The following is a 19,848-nucleotide window of genomic DNA, read 5'->3' as shown; positions in this document are numbered from 1 at the left end:
CGGTAGTAGAGTTGATAAGAGGTTAATATTTAATAAGCTGTCATGTGATACTTGCTTTCTTAAAACCATCTTTTATTTTGCCTTGTCTCTTAGCTTTTCGTTTATGTAAGTAGTGTAGTTAAGGATAGTATGTAATCCTAACAAAGTTATATTTTATTTGTTTAAACTCCTGGTATTTAAAAAACTTAGAATTTATGAATTTATGCAGTTTATATTGTAATTTGTTTTAAACCATGCATGTACTAATGAAATTATATATTTTATTTACAGCTCTTGTATATTTGTTGCTAGTTGTTTGCACTTGTTTTCAGTAGTCGGTTAAAAAGCTCAGTCTATCTATCTATTTATACTGCAGCGCTCCTCTCTGCGAGTATTATGTGCAGCTGCGCGCCTGTACAAGAAGTTAAAAGTAGATTGGATAGAAGGATAAAAGTAATACACGGTGTGTATTGCAGTATAAATACAGTTGATAGTGTTAAAAACAAGAATTTAAGAATTTACAGATAAAAGCAGTTTAAAAACAGGTCTATCATGTTAAGCATTGTGTACAAGTTTGGTCACACCCTGTTTAAGTCAGAGCTTATGTTGTATTGTTAGATGTCTTGCCGACTTAAAATAAAACTTATCTTATCTTATCTTATTTTAATGTTTACCAAAAACATATAGTACCTCCGAGACTGGCCATATAGACTGGCCATATATTATAGCAAACTCCAACGCAGTGATCTCCCTTGCCGCTTCGCTCATTGATCACTGCCAACCAAACTCCAACGCAGTGATCTCCCTTGCCGCTTCGCAGTGATCTCCCTTGCCGCTTCGCTCATTGATCACTGCCAACACAATGTTTTTAGCTAAAATTCAGCTAAGTGGACTTCTTTTAGTTATATGATTATTTAGTTATTTTTCCCCCAATGTTTTCGAAGTTTACACTTCTTTTAGCACAGGCGAATGTTCCATAATGAAAAAAATAATGATTCTGAATGAAAATAGGTATTTATTTACACGACCGTTAAGTATCCTAAAACGAAACTGAAAGTAAACAAACGAATATGTCGACGTTAATCTTTGACGTCGTTCACTATTAAAATGCTGCCATTTGGCCCAAGCCGAAACAGATGGAGGCTTTTGAATATTTTTTCTGCTGGCCAAGTTATGTTATTGTCAAAAGTTTGGTATATCATATGAATATGTAAGTTAATTTTTTAAACCGATCATCACGTGATGAACCATGGTCACGTGAATGTTGTGGTGGCAGTGATCAATGAGCGAAGCGGCAAGGGAGATCACTGCGTTGGAATGAGCGAAGCGGCAAGGGAGATCACTGCGTTGGAGTTTGATATTATAGTGGTATACAGCCTAACATCGGGTCACGTGATACCTGCTGAAGACGGAAAAACGAGCCAAAAGTAATTTTTACAGGTTTTTTTTTCGTATTTTGGCATTCAGGGTATGATAGACACTTTATGAAAAAAGTAAACGCGCGTTCACGTAAAAAAGTCAGTTATTCATCCATTTCTGGTAATCTGAATCAGGGAATTAGAATATAATACGATTTCGCGAGCCAGCCCTTTCATGGCCTTTTGTTGTAAAGAGACTTTAAAAGAGTAGTGTTCACTCTTCATCTATATCTATTTATGCACCTGTCAATATTTTGCCCGCCCAGGGGGGCGGCGGGCCGGCCCGGGGGAATTTGACATTTCAAAAATTTTGTTGTCTAAATCCCCACCCTAGGGACAACCTTTTTTGTCTAAATTCCACCCTAGAGCCTGGTTGGTACATCAAATGTTTGTCAAATTCCCGCCTGTCGGGAATGGTCTTCTGTCTAAAGTCCCGTGTATGCCCGCCGCTCCCCCGGGCGGGCAAAATATTGACAGGTGCATTATCTTCGAATACTGTCTAACCCGTTACAGGGACGTAGACACTTCAGTGTGCATCACGCCACAAAGATTATTAGTAGAAAAAAAGTGAATCTGACCAAAATAAAAGGTAAAGCTAGGAAAGGAAAATGTGTTCGTAATTTAAAAGATAAAAACAGTGTGAAGAGCAAGGTTAATGTGTTATGGCCAAGTGTGTTCAATGTTGCAAATAGCTGCATTGAACTGCTCAAGGGTTGGAAGGTATGGAATGTCCGGTTGCAGGTTCTTTTTGTTGAAATATTCGACGAAATTCGGCCCCATTCCCCCCCTGGAAAGTAAGTTTTTTCCCCCATTTTAAAAAAGAAAATTCCCCCTCACCGGGGATTAACAATGTATAGCATAAGCACAGCATAAAAACTTTGTTTAGACTTTAATAAAACAGTATTAATTTTTTGGTATGTAATGTAGTGTTCAGGACGGGTGCGACACCTGTCCTTATGTACCAGTCCCTTTATGTACCACTTTGACACCTAAAGTACAACCTACATATTATATAGTAACTGTATCTCATAGTGTAATACTGTGAATAGGTGATAATTACCTGTGAAAACAGTTTTGATTTAATCAGCTCAATGATGTTAATCTGTTGAAACAATTAACAATTATATTTATTTCATTTTATATAAACATCTTATTATGAAATGACTCTATCAAAATAAGTAAAATATTGAATAAAATAAAATATAAGGGATATAATAACATGGACAAGGTATGGTTCTTAACTTTGAGGTAAGAATATTCAACTATAACAAATGCATATAATTTATTTACCTTAAAAATTATGACAATTAACAATTAAATTTAATAGAAAAAAAAACATATCAAGTAACATAAAATATAATATTTTGATCAAATAAAAATAAAAATGATAGTCCACTATTTATCATATATGTGGTACATAAGGTGTCCAAAGTGGTACATAAAGTGCTGGTACATAAAGTGTCTGTTACATAAAGTGCCACATTCGTTTAGGACTAGATACATCTTGCCAGTGCTGTTCCCTGCCTGTAATAATCAAAACTGAAATTATGTGCTGAGATTTAACAAAAACTATCAAATACAGTATATTTCATTTACCTAAACAAAACATTTAAATCAGTTATAAATGAATGCAGACTTACCTATTAGGATATCGAAAGTACTCACGGAAATGATTGTGGCTAGCCTTTAGTTAGTTTTACTAAATTCTGTCGAGGAAAAGTTTTCCTACTTTCTGTCGAGGAAAACATTTGATGACAACTACAAGTAAAGTTTAGTCTAAATTGCAAACTTAGATTTATTGCATTCATTAAAATTTGCAAATACAATAAAATAAATTCTAGGTTAGTGTCTGGTTATCAGGATTACCTGACATCAAAAATAGATCCCCTGACCTCTGGAATAGAGAATAGTAGTTGGTTAGCTGATGAGTGATGAATACAATGGGGGCTAGGCATCTGGTTACTGGATGTCTGAAATGGCATCTGGGTGTTTGCTTCATAGACTTACAGAATGGATGCTACATAAAGGTGTCTGCTTTCTGGGTGTTATTATTTTAAGAATTATTATAGGTGTACGGTCACCTGATACACTGTTGCTGCTTTTAAGAGCAATCATATGCCATATTAGGGTTGAATTTAAAATGACAAAAAAAAACAGAGAAAAATTTAGCACTTACACAATCATGAATGTTTTGTGTTTTAGGCCTTTGATTATAATGTGGTCAAGGTGACTAAAATACCTGCCCTGGACATGGTTTCAGGGGTCAAATTTAACAATAGTTTGTACTAGCTGAAATTAACTAGTGCCCTTTTTGATCACTAGCTAAAATGAAAAGCTACCAGCTAAAGTTAATATTTAATTACTCTATTAATATTTTACTGGCCAAAACTTACTGATTGATCTCTGTTAGTAGCCAGTCACAAACAAAAACATTTTCTGTTAGCTTAAAATAGCTTGTGCCATTTTTGTTGAACAATAAAATATCATGAACATAAATGATATCATTCCTTTCATGAAGAAAAATGTTTACCTTCAAAACAATGAAACTTTATTAAAGCTCTTAAGACATTTGCTTGTTACATTGTATATTATTGACTAGCTGAAATTAGCTAGTACATTTTCAAACCCACTAGCTATTTTAAAATTCCTCTAGCATTTAGCTTGTATGCTTGTCTAAATTTGAACCCTGGTTATGCTGTTACTATGCCCCCAGGGCCCTTCGAAGAAGGACGGGTATATTGTTTTGCAGATGTCGGTAGGTCTGTCTGTCTGTCGGTATGTAGACCAATTGGTTTCCGGATAATGACTCAAGAACACTTGAGCCTAGGATCATGAAAGTTGATATGGAGGTTGGTCATGACCAGCAGATGACCCCTGTTGATTTTGAGTTTAGTCGGTCAAAGGTCAAGGTCACAGTGACCTGGAACAGTTAAACGGTTTCCAGATGATAACTCAAGAACGCTTGGGCCTAGGATCACGGAAGTTAATACGGAGGTTGATCATGACCAGCAGATGACCCCTATAGATTTTGAGGCCATTAGGTCAAGGTCAAAGTGACCCGGAACAGTTAAACGGTGTCTGGATGATAACTCAAGAACGCTTGTGCCTAGGATCATGAAACTTGATAAGGAGGTTAGTCATGGCCAGCAGATGACCCCTATTGATTTTGAGGTCAGTAGGTCAAAGGTCAAGGTCACAGTGACCCGAAACAGTTAAACGATTTCCGGATGATAACTCAAGAGTGCTTGGGTCTAGGATCATGAAAGTTGATAGGGAGGTTGGTCATGACTAGCAGATGACCCCTATTTATTTTGAGGTCAGTAGGTCAAAGGTCAAGGTCACATTAACCGGAATAGTAGAACTTTTGTGTACAGTGACCAAATAATTTCTGTTCCTTGTGCAATTACTGAATACATCAAGGGGGGCATTTCGTGTTCTACGAGCTCTTGCTGTTTTAATATAAGTGTTTGCATTTTCTCAATTTTAGACAAGTGTTTGTGAAGCATGTCTGGTATTGCCCTTGCAAGACTCGGAGAGGAAAGAAAAGCATGGAGAAAGGACCATCCATTTGTAAGCTTTACCAAATTACAATAATGTATTACAAGGAATAGGCATAGGAAAAAGAGATCAATATAATTGCACCTTTACTAATCCTATCAGGTGTTCTGTATTACAAAAGTGCTTCTATTTTGACATTTTGATACAAGCAAAACTGTATTATCTGCACTATAAAATACTAACTGGTATTTCATTTTTAGCTCATCTGATTTTTTGAAAAAAAATGATGAGTTATTGTCATCACTTGAGCGGTTGTCGGCGTCAGCGTCGGCGTCTGCGTCTGCGTCGGCGTTGCCTGGTTAAGTTTTATGTTTAGGTCAGCTTTTCTCCTAAACTATCAAAGCTATTGCTTTGAAACTTGGAATACTTGTTCACCATCATAAGCTGACCCTGTATAGCAAGAAACATAACTCCATCTTACTTTTTGCAAGATTTATGGCCCCTTTTGTACTTAGAAAATATCAGATTTCTTGGTTAAGTTTTATGTTTAGGTCAACTTTTCTCCTAAACTATCAAAGCTATTGCTTTGAAACTTGGAATACTTGTTCACCATCATAAGCCGACCCTGTACATCAAGAAACATAACTCCATCTTGCTTTTTGCAAGATTTATTGCCCCTTTTGGACTTAGAAAATCAGTTTTCTTGGTTAAGTTTTATGTTTAGGTCAGCTTTAATCCTAAACTATCAAAGCTATTGCTTTAAAACTTGCAACACTTGTTCACCATCATAAGTTGACCCTGTACAGCAAGAAACATAACTCCGTCCTGCTTTTTGCAAGATTTATGGCCCCTTTTGGACTTAGAAAATATCAGATTTCTTGGTTAAGTTTTATGTTTAAGGTCAACTTTTTCTCTTAAACTATCAAAGCTATTGCTTTGAAACTTGCAACACTTGTTCACCATCATAAGCTGACCCTGTACAGCAAGCAACATAACTCCATCCTGCTTTTTGCAATAATTATTGCCCCTTTTGGACTTAGAAAATCATTTTCTTGGTTGAGTATTATGTTTAAGTCAACTTTTCTCATAAACTATCAAAGCTATTGCTTTAAAACTTGCAACAGTTTTTCACCATCATAAGTGGACACTGTACATCAAGAAACATAACTCTATCCTGCTTTTTGAAAGAATGATGGCCCTTTTTAGACTTAGAAAATCATGGGTAGGACAATATTTCTATTACACTAAAAAAAATCAGATGAGCGTCAGCACCCGCAAGGCGGTGCTCTTGTATTATCGGCTTGTTAAAAGTTAATTTTTACCATAAGTAAGTTGACAAAATCATAGGAACCAGTGTTTCAGGGGTAAATCAAACACATATTAATAAATCCTAAACAATTTTGTTGTGCAAAAATGTATAATATTGTGTCTTAAACCGTTTTCGTTTTCTACTCTATTGTGTAATTGCAAGGGAAGTAAACTAATAAATATCTCTGCTTTAAAGTACTAGCCCAAGGCAAGAGTTGACATTCTTTGCAGATCACAACTTTGTATTAAATATTAAAATTTCTGTTTTTGATATTAGCAAAGCTATCATACATTGCACATTTGTGAAATCATTTTTGTTAATTTCAAGGACTTGGAAATCAATTTCTAGACTTTATTTAATGTATTTCTATCAATGAAAATGTTAGGGTCTATCTCTACAAGGAATATCAAAATTAGAAGTCTTCAGCATATGGAATTTATATGCACATGTAAAAAGTTACTTTCAAAAATGCTGTTATGCCCCCAGATGGATAGGTGCTATATTCAATTCGTGTATGTCTGTCTGTTGTGTCTATCCCAATACCTTCTTTGGAAGATTTTCATCAAATTTTCATCAGTTATATACAGAAATGTACCTCATTAAGATGACAAGCAGCACGGTTCATGTCCTTAGGTTCACGGTCACACTTGGAGGTCAGAGGTCAAGTAATTAAACCTTTTGTCCATTCCATATTTTCTAAATTGATTGGAAGATATTCATAAATTTTAAACTAGCATCAGATATTAACAGAACATAAAAAATTTCTTTTTTCTTTTAGGGTTTTGTCGCTAAGCCAGCCAAAAATTCAGATGGTACCTTGAATCTTATGAATTGGGAATGTGCTATACCTGGCAAGAAAGGAGTAAGTTCATTTATGTTATACCCACAGTGAAGCTATTACATAAAAGATCAAGAAGGAATTGCCTGTTTCTTTCAAATGACAATGAAACCATATTTTTAGCTTACATGAGCACAAAGTGCTCAAGACGACCATTGTGATAATCCTGTGTCTGTTATGAATTTGAATGGTTTCAAAGTTTACAGGTCAAAATTGTTTTCCAATCTTACCGTAGTTCTGTTCAGTATATCAGATTTTTTTCTGTAGAGTAGAATTTGATTATAGAAAGTTTTTCAGGACTTAAGAATATACCTGATGTTTTGCTAAGCTGGTTTGAAAAATATAGACCTCACACAAGTTTTCATAATGGACATCTATGGGAAAATCACAATTTTGGTAACATTTTCACGAATAGAAATTTTTCTACAATATAAATGTTTATGAAACATCTCGCTGTCATAAATAAACATATTGTCTGAAATATGGTGAAGAAAAGTGTATAGGTCTGGGTACTTATTTTTGAGATATTTGCCCTTCTTTAAAGAGATTTGCACATTTTACGCTGGTTTAAAGACATTTGGAATGATGTAATATATCAAAGTTTTTGATATAACTTTATTTTTAGAAAGATAGTAACATTGCGTTTTTTGATAAATTAACTCTAGGGTTGCCATTAATTCACAAAAGGATTTTCCTTTCTGTTTATGGAGTCCAGGCTTTATTCTATGTTATCCGGATAAATGACGTTACATTTTGTTACTTCCAATTTATTAGACATGATAAAAGAACTTCAGTTATATGTATTGAAATTTTTCCAGATCTCCAAAAGAAATACTTCTTTTATCACATTTGTTACCAACACTACCATCCAATCATTATATATTGTTTCTATCACACAGACTATTTGGGAAGGAGGCTTATATAAACTGAGAATGCTGTTCAAGGATGATTACCCTAGTTCTCCACCTAAATGTAAGTATTCTAGTGTTATTGTACAACACTGCGTATCCTGCCTAGGATAACATGATGTTTACAAACATGACTATATATAGATTTAGATGAAGCAGAGGGAATTCAACATTTTTAGCTCACCTGAGCCAAAGGCTCATGGTGAGCTTTTGTGACCGCTCAATGTCCGTCATGCGACGTGTGTCGTCCGTCGTCTGTCAACATTTTCTAAAAAAAATCTTCTTGAAAACCACTGTGCAGACTTACACCAAACTTCACAGGAATGATCCTCTGGTGGTCCCCTTTCAAAATTGTTCAAAGAATTTAATTCCATGCAGAACTCTGGTTGCCATGGCAACCGAAAGGAAAAACTTTTAAAATCTTCTTGTCCAAAACCGCAAGGCGTAGAGCCTTGACATTTGGCTTGTGACATCATCTTATGGTCCTCTATCAAGATTGTTCAAATTGTGCTCCAGGGGTGAAGAGAGCCCCAGCCCTGGGGGTCACAAGTTTTACATAGACTTGTATAGTAAAAACTTCAAAAATCTTCTTGTCTAAAACCACAAGGCCTATGCCTTTGATATTTTGTATGTAGCATTGCCTTGTGGTCCTCTACCAAAATTATTCAAAATCATGACCCTGGGGTGAAAAGAGGCCCTGCCCTGGGGGTTCTCCAGTATTACATAGTCATATAGGAAAAAACTTTAAAAATCTTCTTGCCTGAAAATGCAAGGCTTAGGCTTTTGGTATTAAGTATGTTGCCTTTCCTAGTGTTTCTCTACCAAATTTGTTCAAATTATGTCCCAAAGGTGAAGAAGAGGCCCTGCCCTGGGGGTACCAAGTTTAACATAGACTTATATAGGAAAAAGAAAGATCTTCTTCTCTGAAAGTTCAAGGCCTAGGCCTTTGATATATGGTATGTAGCTTTGCCTGGTGGATCTCTTAACAAGTTTGTTCAAATTATGCCCCAGGGGTGAAAAGAGGCCCCACCCTGGGGGTCACTTGTTATAATTATGAGTTATATAGGAAAAAATACTTCAAAAATTATCAGATCATATTTCCTAGACTGTTTAATTATAATTACCTGATGACCCCAAGCGATTAGGGATCACTTGACCGTGACCTTGACCTACTTTCTTGTTTTTATGCCCCCAGCATCTACTGATGCAGGAGGCATATAGTGATTGACCTGTCTTTTCATCCGTTCGTTCATCCGTCCGTACGAGGTTAACCAAATGGGACCGTTTCGTCTAGCATCAATACCCCTTACTAGAATGACTTGATACTAATGCAGATGTAACCTGTGACCATTCCTCATCTTCAGACATCACCTGACCTCAGTTTGACCTTGACCTCATTTTGGACTTAGGTTGCTTTGTATGGGCCATCTCTTGGTTAACCAAACCATTCCTCATCTTCAGACATCACCTGACCTCAGTTTGACCTTGACCTCATTTTGGACTTGGGTTGCTTTATATGGGCCATCTCTTGGTTAACCAAATGGGACCGTTTCATCTAGCATCAATACCCCTTACTAGAATGACTTGATACTAATGCAGATGTAACCTGTGAACATTCCTCATCTTCGAACATCACCTGACCTCAGTTTGACCTTGACCTCGTTTTGGACTTTGGTGCAAAATCTATCGACAAGGATGCCACCGGGGGCATCAAGCGTTTATTGAACGCAGCTCCTTGTTTAAGATACAGTCTTGAAATTTGGATGACATGTACAGTTTTGCAAACCGATCTTAAAACTGACTTTCAGTTACCCTGAATGTGACCTACTGATCTACCCTCTTAATATTTTAGCATCAGTTTACCATTTTAAACATGTGGCTCACATTACTCAGGTGAGCGATCCAGGGTCATCATGACCCTCTTGTTGTAACTTGTCAATAGGTTTTCATATCAATTACAAATTAGCTTGGTAAAGCATACTGTTTATTTTCAAAATATCTTTTGTTGTTTGGGTTCGAAACAAAGCAGCAACAGTTAATTTTCTTTTTCATTTTTGCATCAAAAACAATGGTCCTGTTTGACCCGGGAACTAGGGCCTCCGTGGCCGAGTGATTCAGGTCGCTGACTTCAAATCACTTGCCCCTCATCGATGTGGGTTCGAGCCTCACTCAGGGCATTGAATTCTTCATGTGAGGAAGCCATCCAGCTGGCTTACGAAAGGTCGGTGGTTCTACCCAGGTGCCCACTTGTGATGAAATAATGCACAGAGGGGCACCTGGCGTCTTCCTCCACTGTCAAAACTGGAAAGTCGCCATATGACTATAACTGTCGGTGCGACTTTAAACCCAACAAAATCAAATAAATAAATGACACGAGAGATTTTCAAAAGATTCTCAAAAGACCCGGCATGATACTTGCCTGTGCGTCACTCGGGACCCGGGGGCATTTTCCTTTGATAATCCTTTCTCTTATCATTCATTTCCTACGATAAAACTGTGTTGATAAACATGACTGTGTATTCTAAATAAACACTGTGATCACTGAAAGCACGCAATACACTAATAATGATATGCCTGACGTAAGCAGTAAGGTATGGAAGGCAGAGTTAAACCACCATTTACAAGTGAATGCAAGATGAGACAGCAGTAAATTTCCAATAATGTTTCACGCTTACACTTGGTGTTATAAACATGGTAAAATTGTTGCCCCTTATGTATATGGCATCATAGTTGTTCTGTGACCTTTGTTGTGACAATGCTTTGAATAGTGAAGTAGTAATGGCCTTCAGCATCTCTTGTATGTCTTCAGAGTATAGAAGTTAGTTGTTTCTAGTGAGTTATTTAATATCTTTATATAATTATAAGGTCAATGTTCTAGTTTGTCTTTGATATAATTTTATTTTTTCAGGTAAATGTGAGCCACCTCTGTTTCACCCCAATGTTTATCCCTCTGGCACTGTATGTCTGTCATTGTTAGATGAAGAAAAAGATTGGAGACCAGCCGTTACAATCAAACAGGTTTGTATCCGGAGCTGGAGTGGCTTAAAATTTGAATTTACTACATTAGGTTTCAAATAGTAGATTAAACTGGAGTTTTGTATTTAACTTGAGTGAATTTGCTGAGCCTGACTTTGCATGCCTCGGATGGTCCAGCTTCACGTTGGTGTCATTTGAACAGATACATTAGTTTGCTAAAATGCATGAAAGTATAACAATGGAAACACTTGTTCTAATCTTGCACTCCTCCTTTCCTTGTTTGTGTCCAAATTAGTTGAGTTTTAATCCTGTTAGTCATCTTAAGAAAGGAAAGATGGTTGATTTTTACTTTCGTTTAAGAAAAAATTGTTGCGTCTGTTGTACTTATATACTACTGGTTGGCTACCCAGATTTGAACAATTTTACAACCTTTCCAGCTGTCATATTTTCCTTTTCAATGCAAGATCCAGGAAATGTTACCTAAATCAAGTTCAGTTCTTCGGGATCACAAAATGATAATTTGTTTGTATCTAAAAATAAACTGTACATGTCACTGAGGACCGAAATAGGGTACGTAAATTTAACGTTTTTAGCGTGTTGAAGAACCTAGAAATCGGACAGTAGGAAAACGCTAATTATCGTCATATCTGTCTCGCAGAATCACTTGAGGTCGGTGTTAATGATAAAAAGACATGTTTACCTTGTTTACATTCAACTATCAATGTTTGGTATAAGGCAGTTAAGAGTTAAAAAAAATTCAGCTGGCCTATAACGACACAAAATTTTGAGTAAAAAATGGTTTAAACGCATTTAACTCGTGTTTTTAACAGGAAAACCTTGACACTTGTTTTTATCAGTAATCAATGGCGGATCTGCTTTCCGCAGATTATAGATGAGTACCCCTTGAATAAGTGTTGGGGCCTTAAAACAAGTATGCGCTTGCGCACTGAAAGCACATGCAACTTCCCCCAGCAAGAGCTGTCACAACATTTCAGGAACAAATGTAAATATTCCAGTTTTATAAGTTTTACTTACCGATTTGCAATTGTTGCAGTGGATGTTTCACATAAAGCAAGTGTCTGTGTACGTGTCAGCCAATGATAAAAAAGAACGCCGAAATAAGCGTTTATGCATCTGTCTGGGTTTCTGGGTCGTCCGAAATTCTGGGTCGCCAACCAGTATTGTTTGTGACAATGTTTTTGAAAAGTTGTGTGCAACTGTCCTCGAACAGCTTTTGTTTTTCATCAGAGCTAATATCCAGGTAACATTCAGCATATTTCATTATTTTACAATCTCACCAGTGAAACTGATTGTTTAGAATCTTTATGAAATGATGGATATTATATTTATTTCAGATATTACTTGGTATACAAGAACTGCTAAATGAACCCAATATCAAGGACCCAGCACAGGCGGAAGCTTACACTATTTATTGGTAAGTACTATACACAAGGTATTGTTAATTATGTACCAATGTTGTTCATTGCAGAGCTGGAGCGGTCTTCTGTGCATGTACGGAAGTGATTATCAATTGGAGAGCATGGCAAAAATATGCAGTTTATTGCATGTCTGCACGCATTTAGTGTATAACATGTATAATATACTGACTGAAGGTTAGGGTTAGTGTTACAATGGTTACAAAATATATACATTTAAGATACTTTTTGTTCGAATTGCTAGGAGTAGGAAGTTTGGGCATGGGTTAAACTGAACAGTAGTATTTTACTGGTAGTGTATTGTAGAATTTGAATCTGGAGTTAATAATTAATAAATTAATAATTATCATGTTTTATGAAAAGTGGACTTTCTGTCAACAACAAAAATGTTCACCTGCATTTTAGATTAATGTTAATTCGTTGTAATTAAGATGTCTTTTTTGTTTTTGTTTTGTTTTGCGTTTTACACCGTCTTTCAACAGTATTTTAGTTATGTAATGGCGGACAGTTAACCTAATCAGTGTTCCTGGATTCTGTACCAGTACAAAATGTTGTCCGCAAGTAACTGCCAACTTCCCCACATGAATCAGAGGTGGAGGACAAATGATTTCAGACACAGTGTCCTCTATAAAATTGTCACAGAGAACAAACGCCCAGCCCGAGATCCATAGATCTGCGCTCTCCCTATTGAGCTAAGCGGGCGGGTCAATTAAGATGCAGTTATTGTACCTGTTTCATAAATGGCATCCTAAATATCATAAACTGTATGTTTGCATTATAATTATTATCACTTTGTTTTTCAGTCAGAACAGAGCAGAATACGAGAAACGAGTAAAGGAGCAGGCTCTAAGATTTAGGGATCCATCATTGTAGCCTCTTCATCCGTTGTCGAAATCAAGAGTCATCTGACAAAATCTGTAAATTAATTTCGCTCATAATATCAACTTTGGAGACAACAAAAGTTTATATTTTAATAAAAAAAAAAAGTTGTTAAAATTGCTCTGTAATAAGAATATTTATGTAAAATACATTCAAGATATACAATTGTATTTACTGAAATATATTTTTTAAGAACTAACTGAATGTAAAAAATTGTCATCAAATAAATTTGATCGAATGAAAACCTTGTTTGTACAGCTACATTTACAATGTAATGTATAACAAGTTATTCATGAAAAAAAAACTTTTTTTTTTTTAGCAGTAGTACACATTTACACTGTACTTTAATAGCTATTCAATGTATTAGGTATGTATTTTTTAAAACTTAATGCACAGTACTAATGATACACACAGACATGTTATTTTTATGTTTACGTAGATACTATGAAGTAACTGTTCAAATTTTCAAATACCAATTTTGGTATAATATATCTTTAAATTAAGATGTGCTATACATATACTGTATCATCTGTTAAACAGGAGATATTAAAAGAGTGTCTTTTCATACTGAATTTATTCAACAAGTTTAATCAGTTTGATATAGAAAGACACAATTGCAAGATTCTTTTTATCACATCTTTTTCCTCATGAAATTTCTTCTTTCTTTACCTCTTATAACAGTCAGTTAGACAAATGTCTCCTATACTTTTAACCAACATTATTGTCAAAGTGTTATTACAATACAACTGTAATTGCTTTATTTTACACCCATGACGTCAAACATGAGATAAATATGGTCAGTTATACTGTAAAAACTAATAATTGTTGTGGAGGATTAAATTTCATGAATGTTTTTGTCCTTGAAATTAAATCCTTGTTAAAATGTAAACTTACTATCTTTTTAATTTATCAGATGTAAAATCCACAAATTTATTACCCATAGAATTGCAGTTTAGGCAAAAACAGTAAGTTAATGACCATAAATTAACTGTTTTCACAGTATACAAATAGTGCTTTTTTATTTGAAAATGTCATTTTGAGTTGTTGAACTTCGATAGGAGTTGAAGATAATTTGCTATTGTTATAATTTGTATTCCATTGTTTTGTTCGGTAACTTTACAATATATCCTGTTAGTGCTGTTGTCACGTAATATGTATTTTTGGTTTGTTCCGTTTCTGAGGATATTTTCTTTAAGTTATGATTAATTTACTTCAGACCATTGTATGTTTGTTCTGTTGTAAGTGGCAGAAATAAATGTTTCAGAGAGTTTTCATGTACCTGAAACAATGCTTAGGGTTCAGGGTAGGCGGGGTGAGGGGACGGCAACTGTTGTCTTTCTCATCCAATTTGGGTATGGTCTTAACTGTCTCTGAGTCACTTGCACAGCAAGCAATAATCAGTAGTAGTATTTTACTGGAGGCTAATGTAATGTAATGTGAAGAAGCCATCTAATAAAAACAAACATGAACCTGCCTATCTGGAATTCATATATTTTTGTTGTATTTTTGTTAATTAATTTTTTTTCTCTTGTTTTGAACTACTATTACTGCTAGATATAAATTCATAGATTTCAAATTGTAAAGGTTGAATGAATGGTGGAATAGACCCAAACACTACACCTCATGAATACTTAAAGTATGACAGTAATTGAAATGACTTTCCAGAAGCAAGACTAAACTGCCATTGTCCCTGTTTTATTGATAACATATATCATTAACTGTATGTATGGATGATGTCTACTTTTAGGAGTACTGGGGTATCACATTTTTTTTTCAGTCAGAACTGTTCAACAGACCGGAATATGAGAGATGGGTTAGGGAGCAGGCTATGAGATTTATGCATGCTTCATTGTAACATCTTCAGAGTCACACTGTCATATGTCCAGATCTGTAAGACAGCTAAACTTTGCCTAAAAAAAACAGTGGTATAAAATCTTACTGAAATAAAAATATTTATAAATTAAATGTAAAATATATCAAAAGTAATAGGTAACTTTTGTGTTGAAAATCATTTAGTTATATGAGTGGTGCCATTTTTTATGCCGTAATCAGGATCATTTGCTGTTGTTAATAATTTGTGTCTATTGTTTTATCCAGTACTAGTAACTGGATACAAGTTGCAATATATACTGTCAGTACTATTGCCTTGTAACATATAAAAATCTGTGCTTTCAATCCATGAAGATATTTTTAGTGGGTCATTGAGATTAAATGCAGTCAGAACACCCTGGTTGTACTATTATAAAAGCAAACCAGAAATTCATGAATTTTTATAATTTTGGAATGGATTGCTTGTAGCCTCTGTGCTTAGTTATTTGAATGTAAATTGATTCTTGTGATGGTAGCTTATCCTTTATCAGTGGAATATAAGAATCTTTCACTGGTTGAAGGTGCAAGATTGAAATATCTGGCTTTAGGGTAACTGTTTAAATTAGGCAGTAATGAGGCTCTGCTAAGTTACCACAGAACAGTTACTTGAGAGCCATCCGCACCTTCAGCCAGTGATGACTTCTTTTTTGTGTGTGTGCCATTTTAATGCATTAATAGAAGAAATAGAGTAAAACGAAGGCTATTCTTTTAAGCTAAAATGAAGGCTTCTCTTTGGAGTACCACTTTAATGTAGTAGCATATGAATTTACACATTCATTCATAAATTACAGCACACGAGCTCTTATAACCTGGAGTGTATAATTACTTTTTCCAGAATTGGCAAAAACACACGTCAAGAAAATCCTGTCCGGCATGCAAAATAGATAGATACAATACATATATTATGTGATTGTCTGGCATGAAAATTTGACTTGTTCTTTCTAGGCATGGGAAAGAAGAGCCAAACCTCTTGATGTGTTTGAGAGTTGTGTTCATGAACTTATTTACTTATTTAGATGCCATAACAGCTGAAAGACAAATCCTTTAAAACTGAAAGTACATTCAATTTACCTGTTTAAGTTACAATCTTATATAATTTAATTGCCAATTATTTTCTGTATTGTGTTGAGGTTCAAGTATGTTGTTTTGTTACCTCTTGATTTTGGAATGTTTTACTGAACAGATCTTCACAGTATGTCTGGGATATTGATTAGAACAAGCAGTTTTATAGGAAGTTGGAAATTAAGTCTTGCCTTTATAACATACGCTTTGATGCACATTGATGCTTCAGTGCAAAAAGTAGAGAACTGTGTTGACATAAAAAAGCAGTTATCAGTTTTTCACATTGAGGTGACAGTGGTCTTCTATAGAGAACATCCAACTTATTCTTCCAAATGTTGCAATTTTGTATGGCTTATTCGGCTTGTGCAGGTTAAATATTCAAATTGGTATAGAGGGTATTTATTTCAGTGCGAAGTTAATATTGAGAAATATATGATAGTCCCACATTAATTCTGTATGTAATGAGAAAATACCTGTTTTAAAAAAGTTTTCTATGAAAGAAACATGGACAGAAGAAATTTATGACATACATACAATCAGTACTTCTTCCAATTTTGTAATAGTGTCATATATATATATATATATACATGTATATAAGAAAAAAAATTAACTGGGTTGGAGATAACGGAGCACCTTACATGAACCTCAGATGCATTTGGTGTAAATTATATTTTGTAAATAAAAATAGATCTGGAGGTTTCTTTGTTCTCTTTTTAATCCCTGTGCGTAATTAAGTCTGTGGAAAGATCTCTTGCAACCACGGAACATAAATGATTGTTCTCTGTGATTATTAAGGACCAGAGTCCAGTAGCGAGGGGACTTTTTACAGCCCCAAAATTGCACTGACAGACAGCCGTTGTGATAGTTAATTAAGTCTGGAACGATCCTTTGGAAGCAACATTAAGCAGAAAAGGTTGTTTAGAAGGCATGGATATTTAGGCTGTCATACACTTGGTCATGGTGCATATGTTTCTGTGCCAATTTGAATAAATCAGAAATGTGTACATTACAAATGAAATATAAAGGTGGCTGAGTCGTTAAGGTTGCTGACTTTAAATCACTTGCCCCTCATCGATGTGGGTTCGAGCCGCATTCGGGGCGTTGAATTCTTCATGTGAGGAAGCCATCCAGCTGGCTTATGGAAGGTCGGTGGTTCTACCCAGGTGCCCGTGCGTGATGAAATAATGCACGGAGGGGCACCTGGGGTCTTCCTCCATCATTGAAGCTGGAAAGTCGCCATATGACCTATCATGTGTCGGTGAGACGTTAAATCCAACCAAAAAAACAAATGAAATATTGTTTTCTGTCAAACTTTGGGTGAGATTGTGTTCATCTTTCATACATGTACTTCTCTGGTTAATTCAAGTAGTTTTCAATGGATGTTGCATTTACAGTAGGTATTAATTCTCCAACTTTGAATGTACACTATAAATCTAGCTTAAACCTAACCCTAGCATTTAGTCAGTATATTATACACCCAATGTGTGCATTTATCCAGTAGGTGAGAATTAAAGGGACTGGAATCCAGATTTTGGCCAACATAAGCACCACAATGTGGAGCTATTTATGCCCACAGGTATGACGTTTTACTCCCAAGTGTGACCTTGACCTTGATGTGAGCCATCAGAAATATGCTCTGCAATCCTTAAGATGTGGTGAACATTTGTGCCAAGTTTCTTTAAAATCCTTCACGCAGTTCAAAAGTTACAGAGCGGACACGAAACAGTCGTATGACCTTTAACTCGTGTGACCTTGACCTTGAAGCGAGCCATCCAAAACATCTACTCTGCACGTCATCTCGATGTGGTGGACATTTTGTGTCAAGTTTGTTTGAAATCCTTCAAAGGGTTACAGTTTTGCTAACAGACAGGCAGACACGGGCGTCATAATATAATACGTCCCTTCAGGCCTTTAAAAATGTTTTTTCTTTAAAATGAAATTCGGTTTTATGAACATTAGAACAAGAGTTTTTAGCTCAAGTATCCGAAGAATAGGTAGAGCTATTGGACTCGCCTTTGCCTCCCAGATTTGGTTACATTTATGTTAGCTGGTATCTTTGTAACCACTGGTCTCGCCGATATATGGCCTTTTTGTGTTGCCATAAAACCAAGCTCACTCACTGTACCACTGGTGGGAATGGATTGAAACTTCACACACTTACGCACTGTGATAAACTAACACTGCACAGATTCAGTAACTCTTTGCTTTTTTTTACAAATTCATGCCCCTTTTTTGACTTGGCAAATCTTGGTTAAGTTTTTGTATATAAGCTGTTATCTCTGACAGTACCCACAGATGGAAATGGGTTGAAACTTCACAAACTTTTTCACTGTGATGATCTGACTTGCAGTGTACAGATTCTATAGTCTACTTTACAGTTTTACAAATTATGCCCGTTTTTCAACTTAATAGATCGATTCAGTTGACAAGGTTGAATATTCAGGCGGTGCTGTCCTCTACTAGCTCCTGTTTTTCTAAGCTATCTTAAAAATGCGAAGCTGGGAATCGAATCTGGAGAGCCTCCACAATAAAAACTTTCAGACCTTCTTGACCAATATACTATGGAAGAATTTGTACCAATCAGGCTGTTAAATAAAAAGCTTTATAATTACGTTGGTTTTCCTCTGGTACCCCATTACACTTTTCAAGTTTGGATGGAATAATTACCAAAAACAACTAATTCTCTTGTTTCTATAACATACAATCTGTTAGTAACCAAGTTTCAAAGCCTTCTTATTAATAAGAAATATATCAATAAAGATTTGCTATTTAAAAATGTTCTTTTTCTTTGTTGTATGATCTGGAGGTTGGTGCCTTTAATTTTTGCGATACATTTTCTTCACCACTTGTGGATCAGTAAATTCTTCTAGAAGCCAGTCAGCAATCACTAACTTAAGGCTGCATTGATTTTATGAATAAGTTGCTTTCGAAGCCACCAAAAGTAATGCTTTTGAAAAAATTACTGTTTGCACTTGTCACAATACTTTGTGCTTCTCCCAAGCTTAACTATTCAAAGAATAGGCAGACCTGTTACTGTCGTCCATTTGTCTGCGTCCTGCTTTAAGATATGTGTGAAAGCTGGGTTTCACATTAACCACCATCAGAATGGATTTGAACTTCAGTGAATCACACACTTGTTCACTGTGACGATGGCTTTCAACAAGTTCCATAGCTGTGTATTTTTGTACTCCAGTCTTTACAGTGCACAGGTTCCATAATGCCCGTTTTCACAATCAAGATCCTTTTTATACGCCCGAAGGGACGTATTATGTTACGACGCTGGTGTCCGTGTGTCCGTTAGCAATTCCGTGTCCGCTCTGTAACTCTTGAACCCCTTGAAGGATTTCAAAGGCACTTGGCACAAATGTCCACCACATTGAGCGATGTGCAGAGCGCATGTTTCGGATGGCTCGCTTCAAGGTCAAGGTCACACTTTGGGGTCAAAGGTCATATGACATTGTTTCCTGTTCGCTCTGTAACTCGAACTGCTTGAAGGATTTTAAAGAAACTTGGCACAAATGTTAACCACATCGAGACGATATGCAGAGAGCATGTTTCAGGTGGCTTGCTTCAAGGTCAAGGTCACACTTAGGGGTCAAAGGTCATATGACTGTTTCGTGTGTATATTGCGGTGCTCTTGTTTTTATTTGGCAGATCCTTTTTTTGTTCACTTACA

At 35.8% G+C, this 19,848-nt stretch overlaps 1 protein-coding gene across 2 annotated transcripts; it reads left to right on the top strand.

The window, feature by feature from the left end:
• The first annotated feature begins 1,287 nt into the window (after window positions 1-1,287).
• On the top strand, window positions 1,288-16,867 carry LOC123565072 (SUMO-conjugating enzyme UBC9-B). Of its 2 annotated transcripts, none has more exons than XM_045359081.2 (7): window positions 1,288-1,406; window positions 4,885-4,967; window positions 6,983-7,066; window positions 7,942-8,014; window positions 10,859-10,968; window positions 12,282-12,361; window positions 13,166-16,867. In XM_045359081.2, the coding sequence occupies exons 2-7, from the start codon at window positions 4,902-4,904 to the stop codon at window positions 13,233-13,235; spliced, it is 483 nt and encodes a 160-aa protein (XP_045215016.1). In that variant the 5' UTR covers window positions 1,288-1,406; window positions 4,885-4,901; the 3' UTR covers window positions 13,236-16,867. The 2 variants fall into 2 exon arrangements, with proteins under 2 accessions (XP_045215016.1, XP_045215017.1); XM_045359082.2 differs by having other exon boundaries at window positions 1,380-1,419.
• Window positions 16,868-19,848: the final 2,981 nt, after the last annotated feature.

The sequence above is a fragment of the Mercenaria mercenaria genome, chromosome 2, assembly GCF_021730395.1.
Source record: "Mercenaria mercenaria strain notata chromosome 2, MADL_Memer_1, whole genome shotgun sequence".
In the NCBI taxonomy this organism is placed as follows: Eukaryota; Metazoa; Mollusca; class Bivalvia; order Venerida; family Veneridae; genus Mercenaria; species Mercenaria mercenaria.
Note: the sequence above shows the minus strand (reverse complement) of the source record. Positions and strands in the feature narration are given on the sequence as shown.